The 12,123-nt window shown below is 40.5% G+C and overlaps 2 protein-coding genes across 2 annotated transcripts; one reads left to right on the forward strand and one right to left on the reverse strand.

Annotated features, from left to right (window-relative positions):
* Nucleotides 1-3,511: 3,511 nt before the first annotated feature.
* LOC147950128 (uncharacterized) lies at nucleotides 3,512-6,666 on the reverse strand. Its single transcript, XM_087512243.1, has 5 exons — nucleotides 6,517-6,666; nucleotides 5,545-6,301; nucleotides 5,438-5,490; nucleotides 4,238-4,534; nucleotides 3,512-4,090 (listed from the first exon to the last, which is right to left on the reverse strand). The coding sequence occupies exons 1-5, from the start codon at nucleotides 6,664-6,666 to the stop codon at nucleotides 3,512-3,514; spliced, it is 1,836 nt and encodes a 611-aa protein (XP_087368369.1).
* Nucleotides 6,667-8,819: 2,153 nt separating this feature from the next.
* LOC147950129 (uncharacterized) lies at nucleotides 8,820-10,031 on the forward strand. The gene has a single exon (XM_087512246.1). The coding sequence runs from the start codon at nucleotides 8,820-8,822 to the stop codon at nucleotides 10,029-10,031; it is 1,212 nt and encodes a 403-aa protein (XP_087368372.1).
* Nucleotides 10,032-12,123: the final 2,092 nt, after the last annotated feature.

A 12,123-nucleotide genomic window follows, 5' to 3' on the forward strand; every position in this document is an offset into this window, starting at 1 on the left:
TTCTAATCTCTAAGCAAGCCTAATGGTAAGCTCTAGATCTAGCCTTATCTATGCTCCTTAGACATTGGTGTGATGCTAAGATGCTTGAAATCAAACCCTACCTTCTCAGATATAGGATCAGCATTAAGATCATCTAGCCTAGAAGAGATCTACAACAATCAAGCTTGACCAAATCAAACAAACCACAAGATCAACCCAGCCTAACCCATCCTCAAGGTCCTAAACAAACTACTCACAAGAACACATGGTGAAATATGTCAAAAACCCAGAAAATAATGAAACTTGCATCATTGGAAAGATGAAACAGAGATCTACAATATTGATGAAGGAATAAAACTCGAAATCTTAATACTTTGAAAGTTATGAAACAAACAAAATATAAGAATTTAGTCTTTCTCTCTCAAACAAGTACAAAATCTAAAATAAAAGAAAAGTGCAAAAGGAATAATATCTAAAAAAGGTAAAAACTAGGTTTTAGACTCTCTAAAAAGCTGGACTCTTTGGTGGCTGCAGGTAAAAGGGCTTTTTATACGAGATGAGGTGGAAGCCCTAAAAATACAAAAAAGTCAAAGCAGTCAACGGCTCGGTCAACTCGACCAGTGCTCGGTCGAGTGGCTGGTCGAGCTGGCTTCTCTCGTGCATTCTCCACTCGGTCGAGTCCTTCTCAGCACACGGTCGAGTGGTGGTCGAGTGGTGCGGTCGAGTTGGAGTCCGGACCTTGATTCTACAGCCTTAACTCTCTTGTTTTCTCCTCAGGATTGCTTCCATGCTCCTTAAGCTCCAAAATCACCTGTTTATGCATGAAAAGATGCAAATGCAATGCAACTACACAATAATGGCCTAAATGGATAGCAAAAGATGCAAAAGTTGTGAATAAACTAAGGGAAAACAAGGTAAAATATATGAACATCAGCTGTTGTGAAAAAGAAAAAAAGAGAAAGAAAGAAAGAAAAGGTTAAAGTCTTTAGGAGGGAATGTGTTTAAGTAAAGTTCTAGTGAAAGAATGGGAAGTATAAGATTTGTGAAAAAATGGTTCTAGTCAAAGAAAAGAAAGAAAGAAAAGAGAAGTATAGCAAAATGATTTTATGTCTTAAGAAATAAGAAGAAAAGGGAACCATAGCAATAAGAAAGAAAGCAAAAGAAACCTCTCCTAAGGCTTGAAAACAAAAGAGAAAAGGGTATTTGAGAAGAGAAGAAGATAAAGAGTAGAACTAGGATCATTTGAGTTTAGAATGATAGGATCAAACACTTGGGTTACTTTTGGGTAGACAAGGTTTTGTTATTGTATGTGTCTAAGTGTTCTTACCTTAATCCATTTTTCTAAAGCTCAATCCATTTTTTATGAGAGAACCTTGATATTGATAAGCCCCACTCTAAACAGAGATCATCATTGTCTCTAAACCTTTATATCCAAGCCAAATGAGTTTAAAGCATTGCATAAGATTGATCCATTTTCTTGATTAAATGAATGTTAAAGAAAATGGTTGATTTGAATGCATTGGACATCTAAGGCTCAAATCAGTAAAGGTTGTGATAGGTTTGTCTAAAATCTTTAAGTACAGCTCATTCAACTTGCATCATAGTACTAGGAACTTGGACATTGATTCTAGCTGGTTTATTTGCAAGCTTTAGGAGCTGAGATCCCACTTTCAACCCTCATCTACCTTCTTATGTCTTGTTTATTTGCTTGAAGGAAAGCAAAAACTAAGTTTGGGGGTGTTGATGTTCATATATTTTACCCTATTTTCCCTTAATATATTCACATCTTTTTTATCCTGTGCTATCCTTTTTGACCATTATTGCATAGTTTTAGGATTGTTCTTGCACTAGAGTGTAGTTGCATTGCATTTGCATCTTTTCTTGCATAAACAGGTGATTTTGGAGCCTAAGGAGCATGGAAGAAATGCTGAGGAGAAGTGAAGCAATCATGAGGAGAAAGCAAAAGAGTTAAGGCTGGAAAACCAAGGTCCGGAGTCCCCCTCGACTGCCCAATCGACCAGACACTCGACCATGTGCTGAGAGAGACTCGACCGACTGGAAGGAGCACAAGAAAACCCAACTCAACCGGTCACTCAACCGAGCACCGGGTCGAGTTGGGCGAGCCGCCTGGCTATTTTGTCTTTTAGCATTTTTAGGGCTTCCCCTCCTTTTTCCTATTTAAGGACCTTGTTCCCTGCAGCCACCAGAGAGCAGTTTTTTTAGATATTCTCAAACATAGTATTTTACCCTTTTTTGGGAATTTATGTTTTTTGCACTTTTATTTTCTTAGATCTTGTACCTCTTTTGAAGGAAACAACACAAGATTCTTCATACTTGTTTGTTTCATAACTTTCAAAGTATCAAGAATTCGAGTTTGATTCCTTCTCCAATATTGTAGATCTCTGTTTTATCTTTCTAACCATGCAAGTTTCGTGATTTTCTGGGTTTATGACTTTGCTGTTCATCATGTGTGATTGTGAGTAGTTTCCTTAGCTCTTAGGGATGGTTTAGGCTGGATGGATGTTGTGGTTATGTGATTTGGTCAAGATTGATTATTGTAGATCTCTTCTAGGCTAGATGTTCTTAATGCTGATCCTATAACTGAGAGGGTAGGGTTTGATTTCAAGCTTCTTAGCATCACAGTAATGTCTAAGGTGCATAGATAAGGCTAGATCTAGAGATTATCATTAGGCTTGCTAAGAGATTAGAAGTCTTGTTTGATTCTTGACATATTGCTTAATGCTTGCTTGTATAGATTCTTTACTTTGTGCGAACAAGTCTAGAAATATATTAGCTTGATTGTTTTTGCCATGAGAGTGGATTAACATGTTCTTAGAGATTATTGTCTAGAGATTAGCTCATGTTGATTGAGGTTTGTTGATTAAGTTAGATAACCACAATCTAAGTTCAGCCCATGAATCCATCCCTAAGACCTTCCTTGTCTATTGATTTCCTAGTCTAAATCCTGTTGTTTGATCGTTGTTTGATTTACTTTTGTCTTGCTCTGTTTTGTTTGCACTGCTCTGTTTTACGTTTTTGTCCAGCTCGACCCTGCACTCGATCTACACTCGATCGAGTGCTTGCCCGAGTTCATTCCCATAACTCTTGTTTATGATTTGTGTTTGTCCTGTCTCGTTTCTTATTTCATTCTAGTTGCATTTCTGTTGCATTCATTTAGTTTCGTGTTCATTACTTTCCTTGCATTAGTTCATTACCTGCATTACTATAGTTTGATCTCTGTTATAGTATTATTATTGCCATAATCATTCTGTTCCATTACATTTAGTATCTTGTCCATTCAGCTTTTACATTCTGCAATAGGTTGTTAGTGACAAAAACCCTCTATAATTGGCTTAACTTAGACAAGTATTGCACACCTTGATTGCTTGCATTCACTCATTTAGGATTGATACCTCTTATACTACAATTACATAAGGGGAATTGAAACACCCTGCTTTCACCATTGTTCATCATCATCATCACATCATTCATTCACATTCCATTTCACACACACACAAGAAAGGAACTCGTTTCATTGCTTCAAGCCATAAACAGCCTTGCGGAGGCGAAGAACTTTGCCCGGAGCAACGATATCTTCTAGGCCCGGAGGGGGGTGCATATAGGCTTCCTCCTCGAGCTCCCTCTGAAGGAACGCATTCTTGACATCCATCTGCCATAAATCCCACGACAGATTGGTGGCAAGTGAAAGAACAACACGGACGGTGTGGAGCTTGGCGACCGGGGCGAACGTATCCGTGTAATAGGTGCCATAAGTTTGTGTGAAGCCGTGAGCAACAAGACGAGCCTTATATCGCTTCACATCACCGTTGCTTAGATATTTGATTGTGAAAACCAATTTTGAGCTGACCGCTTTCTTTCCTTTGGGAAGATCCGCCTCGTCCCAAGTATGATTGCGGATTATGGCACCAGTTTCATCGTCAACAGCATCTAACCATTCCTTGTATTCTTTAGGCTCATTATAGGTTTGAGGAAAAAACCAAGCATCGATCTTGGTGAGAAAGGCACCATGGTCTGGAGGAACAAGGTCAAGCGAACACACAGCTTGAATTGGATGAGCCACAACTTGATTATTATAGTAAACACGTTTCTCCTTCCAAGTTGACGGATGAAACTTGAGGCGTTCACTTCGTCGAGGGAGAGACACATTTGAATCTTGTTGAGGAACATCGGTTTCAGCACTTGTGTGATCACTATCATCATGGTCCGGCTCAGCGAGAGTTTCATTGGGTCAAAGAACAAGTGGCTCGGGCGCATTTTCTTGTTCTTCCTCTTCAGTAGGCGGTGTAGAGATTTGCACAGGTTCATGAGAGGTCTGATCGGTATGCTCTTGGTCAGCGTGATTCGATGGAGCTGTAATGCCAAGGTGGTTGAGGAGGAACCACATGTTGGTTTCCCGATCGGAATTGGATTGAGATAGGTCTTTCAGGCTGTCCCAGTCCTTCTTCTCGTACTCGTAGTATCCTTGTTGTTCAAGGAACTTCACATCTCGTGAGATAAGTATGCCGCCAGTGGTCGGATCATAGCACTTGTACCCCTTTTGACTTGTTGAGTAGCCAATGAACATGCATTTGGTGCTTTTGGCATCAATTTTGGTTCTTTGTTCACCTGGCACCAAGACGAAGCACACACACCTAAAAACGCGTAAGTGATCCAAAGAGGGTTTAAATTGATTTAGTACCTCATATGGTGATTTTTCTTGTAAGACTTTTGCTGGCGTCCTATTGATCATGTAACACGCTGTCATCACAGCATCTCCCCAAAACCTCTTGGTGACATTGGTTTGAAACATCATCGATCTCGCCACCTCCATGAGATGCCGGTTCTTTCTCTTGGCTACGCCATTTTGTTGGAGCGTATAGGGACAGCTTGTTTGTTCGAGTATGCCATGTTTTGATAAATGTGCTTTAAGTTTGTGACTTGTGTATTTTCCTCCATTGTCCGATCTTAGTACCTTTATTTTAGCATTGAAATGATTAGTGACATAATTCTGAAAGTTAACAAATGCATCATATACTCTATCTTTAGATGGTAACAAGGTAAGCCATGTGTACTTAGATTTTTCATCAATAAAGGTCACAAAATACTTGTTATTATATCTAGATAGGCAAGGAGAGGTCCACATATCAGAATGCACTAAATCAAAGCAATGTTCATAAATGGTAGTAGATTTAGGAAAAATAGACTTGCAATGTTTACCAAGAATACAAGACTCACAACTTGAATTATCAAAGGAAACATTAGGCAACATTAATTCAAAAGCTCTAGAGTGAGGATGGCCTAGTCTAGCATGCCATACATCACTTGAAATACTACTAAGGTTCGATATAAGAGAAAATAAATTAGATGGACTTGATGAAGTTTTCTCTAGGACATAGAGATCTCCTTTAGCATCTCCTTCTCCAAGGATCTTTCCAGTCTCAATATCTTGAAAATGTACACTGTTAGGACCAAAGATTGTATTACAGTTTAAATCAGTAGTAGCTCTTTTACCTGATAAAAGATTAGAAGTAAATGTAGGCATAAAGAAAGCTTTTGAGTTCTTACCAAACAGTTTCAAGTCTCCTACTCCTTTAACCGGTATTATGTCCCCATTAGCAATAATCACATTACCTACAGCCGGTTTTATGTTGTTTATAAGACTACGGTTACTTATCATGTGGTGAGAAGCACCTGAGTCAACAACAAGAGTTTTACTAGGCTGTGAAGCAAAGAAGGTGGTACCAGAATCCTTTAGTGCGGCAATGGACTTGATGAAGGCCTCCAGGTCAGATTTCCTCACAAGATCTCCAAATGAGGCTGCCATGGCTGCTGCACCTCCTTGATTCGCCGTACCGGCGCCTTGACCGCTTGACCCTTCTTGTGAGAGATCAGCCTTGAACTTGGCCAGCTTGAGATGAGGGTGAAGAACCCAGCACTTGTCCTTCACATGACCCCTCTTCTTGCAGTGGTCACATACCACCACTCTCCGGTCAGCCTGCTTGTAAACTCCCTTGTTGGTCGTGGCCAAGTCTTCCTTTCCACAAAAGAGACCAAGAGAGCCTTGTTCCTTCTGTACTTGAGAGCAAACGTCTTCGAGAGTAGGCAGCTTGTCTCCACGAAGGATATGCTTGATGAGTTCATTGAACGCCGGGTTGAGAGTGAGTAGGAGGCCAAAGAATTTGTCTTGCTCCTTTCTTTCGTTGAGAATGGCTGGATCGATTGTGATTGGCTGAAGCATCTCAAGCTCGACCCACAGTGACCTAAACTTCTCAAAGTGCTTCGTGAACTCCAAGTCTTCTTGATGGAGACCATTAATCGCCTTCTTAACTTCAAACACTCGAGTTAAGTTGGTCACGTTCCCATAAACATTCGCTAGCGTCTCCCATAACTCCTTGGCCGTCTCGCAATACGAGTAGGCTTCAAGGATCGGTGCGTCTAACGAGTTTTGGAGAATGGCAAGCACGGTATGATCTTCTTGGAACCACTTGACTTCCTTCTCTAGATCAGCCTCCTTGTCTTCTTCCTTTTCTTCTTTACCGTCTTCTTTAGTAGCTTGGGGAGTTGGTCCGTTTCAACATGGATCCATAGTCCCCGGCCACTAAGTGCGGTCTTTGAGGTTCTCTTCCACAACAAGTAATTTGCTCCTTTGAGCAATACTGGAGTAACAATTGGTTTGTTGTTATCCATTGTTACAGATTTGAGAATAAAAGAGTAGAGTAAGTAGAATAGCGAGTAGAATGAGTATAACGAGAATAGATAGCACGATTGAAGACTTGAGAGTATAATGAAAAGCAAGAGTAGGTTTAGAGAATCAAAAATTGAAAAACATGCTCTGATACCATGTTAGTTTAAGCGGAATAAGATTGAGTTTAGAGATAAGGTTGAACAAGAGAACAAAGAGAATGAAGAGAAAAGAGATTCTATTAGAATAGGTAGGTTACAATGTCGGCCAAAAGCCTTAAATAGTAAGTGAGACTAGGGCTTCACCCTTTACAATAGTGATAACGACACAAAGAGAGAGAGAGGGAGGTTCCCTATAGCGAAAGTGACATCTCGAGGTTTCCCTTAAGGAAACATGTGACTTCCTCCAACGGCTACAAGCTTCCTTCTCGATCCTTCTCTTCTCTTGGGCCTTTGTAAGGAAGAGACTCGACCTCTTCTCTTCTAAGTATATTGATAGGGCTCGGCCTTATTGGTACTCGTACGAACGACCGTATGGACACAATCAAGTCTCGAGTGGCTCATGGTCTATATTAACTGCCTCGAATCAATGTTTTCTCTCGGTTTTAGCCTGTTTTCTCTGTTTAAGCCTGTTTTGGGATAAAACGGGTTTAAGTGTTGTCTAAACACTCCACATTAATCCCGAACTCTTACAGTTAGTCAAATGCATTGGATTGTCACACATTTTGACCATAGAAACAGTAACAAAGCTGTTTACTGTTTTGCATCATTGTTTTCTCGGTTTTAGCCTGTTTCAGGACAAAATGGGTAAAAGTGGTGTCTAAACACTCCAAATTCAACCCAAACTCTTATAATTAGTCCAATGCATTGAATTGATACATATTTTGACCCGGGAAAGAGTAACATAGCTGTTTACTGCTTCAAATCAATGTTTTCTCTCGGTTTTAGCTTGCTTTATTGGTTTAAGCCTGTTTTGGGATAAAACGGGTTTAAATGTTGTCTAAACACTCCAAATTCATCCCGAACTCTTACAGTTAGTCAAATGCATTGGATTGTCACACATTCTGACCCTAGAAACAGTTACAAAGCTGTTAACTGCCTCGAATCAATGTTTTCTCTCGGTTTTAGCCTGTTTCGGGACAAAATGGGTAAAAGTGGTATCTAAACACTCGAAATTCAACCCTAACTCTTATAATTAGTCAAATGCATTGGATTGTTACATATTTTGACCCTAGAAAGAGTAACATAGCTGTTTACTGCTTGGAATCAATGTTTTCTCTCGGTTTTAGCATGTTTTCTCTGTTTAAGCCTATTTCGGGACAAAATGGGTAAAAGTGGTGTCTAAACACTCCAAATTCAACCCGCACTCTAATAATTAGTCAAATGCATTTGACTGTTACATATTTTGACCCTATAAAGAGTAGCATAGCTGTTTACTGCTTTAAATTAATGTTTTCTCTCGGTTTTAGCTTGTTTTCTCTGTTTTAGCCTATTTCGGGACAAAATGGGTAAAAGTAGTGTCTTAACATTCCAAATTCAATCCGAACTCTTATAATTAGTTAAATGCATTGGATTGTATGAAATGGCACACCACTGTGCGTACGACCGTCCGTACAATCAACCTAGTGGGTCGTCCGTACACTCGTGAGGCTTACCAAGCTTGGTCCATCAAGTAGAGCCTCCAACGGTCATATGCCTTCGAGAACCTTCCCCTTTGAGCCGTTGGACAAGTTGCGCAAGTGGGAAGTGAAAGGGAAGTCACATGTGTGATTAAGGAGATGTCACTATCTCTATGTATATTTGTGCATAGTATCCTAGGGAGAATATCCCCTTTGTATCTCTCTATATATGGATTGTAAGTATGATCTAAATAAAGTAAGAAAGGAGTTTAACTCTTTCTCCAACCTATTTTCTCTCTCGCTTACTCTCTTTTACACTTCTATACTCGATATGATTCTTCTCTTCCCCAACTAATCTCTCACCTCAAATCAAATCTTCCTCTCTCCATTCTTACATGGTATCAGAGCAGATTGTTCCTGTCTCTTGATTCCACTCTCACCACAATCTTCCGCATCAAAACTCTTTGTTCTTAAAATCTTTGTTCTGAAAACTCTCTTTCTTTTAACTGTTAGACAAACACTAAAACCAACGGTTTTATCATGGAAAACATCAAAACCTTGATAGTTCCTGTTACTCTCAAAGGAGAGAACTACTTACTGTGGGCAAGAACCACAAAAACAGCCCTGTGTGGCCGAGGACTTTGGTCCCATATCACCACAAGTGAAGCACCAAGCGATAAGACCACCAAAGACGACAAGGATCCTATCACCAGTCGCGAAGATAAATGGTTCCAAGAGGATCAAGGGGTTCTAGCCATTATCCAAAACTCACTAGATGCCCCTATCCTTGAGGCCTACTCATACTGTGAAACCGCGAAGGACTTATGGGACACACTCAAGAATGTGTTCGGAAATGTCACTAATGTCAACCGCATCTTTGAAATCAAGCGGGCCATCAACAACCTCAATCAAGAGGGCATGGAGTTTACCAAACATTTTGGCAAGTTCAGATCTCTTTGGGCTGAACTAGAAATGCTCCGACTGGCGACCATTGATCCGGCTATCCTAAACGAACGACGTGAACAAGACAAAGTGTTTGGTCTCCTCTTGACACTCAACCCATCTTACAATGAACTCATCAAGCACATATTGAGGTCAGACAAACTCCCAAGTCTTGATGATGTGTGTAATCAAATACAAAAGGAACATGGCTCGATTGGATTTTTTGGTGGCAAAGGGGAGCTTGTAACCGCTAAAAAGGCAGAAATGGCCACAACCAACAAGGGTTATTACAAGCATGAAGACAAGAACCCACCATTTTGTGAACATTGTAAGAAGGCTGGCCATTTCAAGAGTCGCTGTTGGATTCTCCACCCCCACCTCGGTATAAACCGTGGAGGAACAAGCCGAGGAGGACCAAGGGCTCACCAAGCAAACACAGTAGGAGAGGTGACTACCTCGACACCAAGTGGACACACTCTTGAGGGTAATGGAACTGCTTTAACGGCATCTTCGGAGCTGGTGAGGAAGTCGGACCTGGACGCACTCATCAAAGCCCTCAAAGAGGCGTCCGGTAACTCCAATCTTGCCTTAACCTTTTCTAAACCTCTTATCATTGATTCTGGAGCTTCACGTCACATGATTAGTGACTCTAAGTTAATTAGTGAAATTGAACCAGCAAATGGTAGTGTAGTTGTAGCTAATGGTGATAAAGTTCCAGTTAAAGGCATTGGTAAATTAAAATTATTTAACAAAACCTCTAAAGCCTTTTTCATGCCTACCTTCACTTCAAATTTATTATCTGTCAAGTGAGCTACCACTGATCTAAATTGTTATGCAATATTTGGTCCTAACAATGTTCATTTTCAGGATATTGACACAAGTAAAGTTCTTGGCCAAGGAGTATCAAAAGACGACCTCTATGTGCTTGAGGATTTGAATTTGGCTCCTTCTAGCTAATAGTGCTATTTGGCATGATAGACTAGGACATCCTCACTTTAGAGCTTTAGGACTTATGTTTCCCAATATGTCTTTTAAGAATAAAAATTGTGAGGCTTGTATTCTTGGTAAACATTGCAAATCTGTCTTTCCTAAGTCTATTACTATTTATGAAAATTGTTTTGATTTAATTCATTCAGATGTTTGGACTTCTCCTTGCCTTTCTAGAGAAAATCAAAAATATTTTGTTACTTTTATTGATGAAAAATCAAAATATACTTGGTTGACTTTACTTCCTTCCAAAGATATAGTTCTTGAGGCTTTCACTAACTTTCAAAATTATGTTACTAACCACTATAATGCAAAGATTAAAATTTTGAGATGAGATAATGGTGGGGAGTACACAAGTCATGCCTTTAAACAATACCTAGCTAATCATGGAATTATTCACCAAACTAGCTGTCCCTACACACCACAACAAAATGGAGTGACTGAAAGGAAGAACAAACATCTCATGGAGGTAGCAAGGTCTATGATGTTTCACACAAGGGTTCCAAAGCGTTTTTGGGGAGATGTTGTTCTTGCAGCCTGTTATCTCATCAACCGCACACCAACAAAGATCCTTCATGACATATCCCCATTTTAGGTATTAAACAAAGTAAAACCCACATTTGATCACTTAAGGGTGTTTGGTTGTGTTTGCTATGTATTGCGACCAGGTGAACAACGAGACAAGCTTGATGCCAAGAGCGTTAAAAGCATGTTTATTGGCTACTCCACTACACAAAAAGGATACAAGTGTTATGAGCCGGATTTGAAGAGGGTCCTAGTGTCTCGTGATGTCAAGTTTGTAGAATCACAAGGGTTCTATGATGAGAAAAACTGGGCCGAACTTCGCAATCTCTCGACCTCATCATCCGACGGACACGAAACCTACGCATTATACTTGAGCGGCTAGGCATCAAAAATGATCGGGTCACCAACGCGCCGGACGGGTCAACATCACCAGAGCACCATGTTCAACCTACTGAGCTTGATCCCGAGGCACCAGACGCACCAAGAGATGCCTCTCCACCTACGGACGACAATCCTGAGCCACCTCTAGCGGACGCGGTCCAACCGGAGGAACAAGACACACAAGGGAGTGTTGACTCTGATGCTGGCATATAGTTCCTCTTAGATGAAGTCAGCGCATCAAGTTTATCCCAACAATTGGAAGAACACTCGGGTGTACTACAACAACATGGCCGTATGTTCGTTTGCTCATTTCCCTATGGATCATCAAGTCTTCCTTGACCACATTGACAAGAACTGGATCCCACGGACCTATGATGAGGCCAAGGACCACAAGGAGTGGCGAGATATAGTCAATGCTGAGAACACGGCCATGGTTCAAAACCATACATGGGATGAAGCCGACTTACCCAACGGCAAGAAGGTTGTAACGTCATGATATATCTTCACTATCAAATATAAGTGTAATGGGGAGATCGAACGCTATAAAGCACGCCTTGTCGCACGAGGATTTACACAAACGTATGGGGAGGACTATCTTGATACGTTTGCTCCGGTGGCTAAGCTTCATACTGTTCGAGTGGTCCATTCTCTCGCCACAAACCTCGATTGGGAACTGTGGCAAATGGATGTCAAGAATGCATTTTTGCAAGGAGAACTTGAAGATGAAGTGTATATGCGGCCACCACCTGGCTTAGAGGACACCATTGGTCCGGGAAAGGTTTTAAAACTCAACAAAGCAATCTATGATTTAAAACAGTCTCCAAGAGCATGGTACCATAAGCTAAGCACCACACTTCTTGACAAAGGCTTTCGCAAATCTGAGGCTGACCACACTCTCTTTACATTACCAAGTACTGAATGTATAGTTGTCATTCTAGTGTATGTTGATGATATCATCATAACTGGAAGTGACAAAGTAGGTATTCAAGATACTAAAACCTTTTTGAAA

The sequence above is a fragment of the Camelina sativa genome, chromosome 1 (assembly GCF_030686135.1).
Source record: "Camelina sativa cultivar CO46 ecotype springtype chromosome 1, ASM3068613v1".
NCBI lineage: Eukaryota > Viridiplantae > Streptophyta > Magnoliopsida > Brassicales > Brassicaceae > Camelina > Camelina sativa.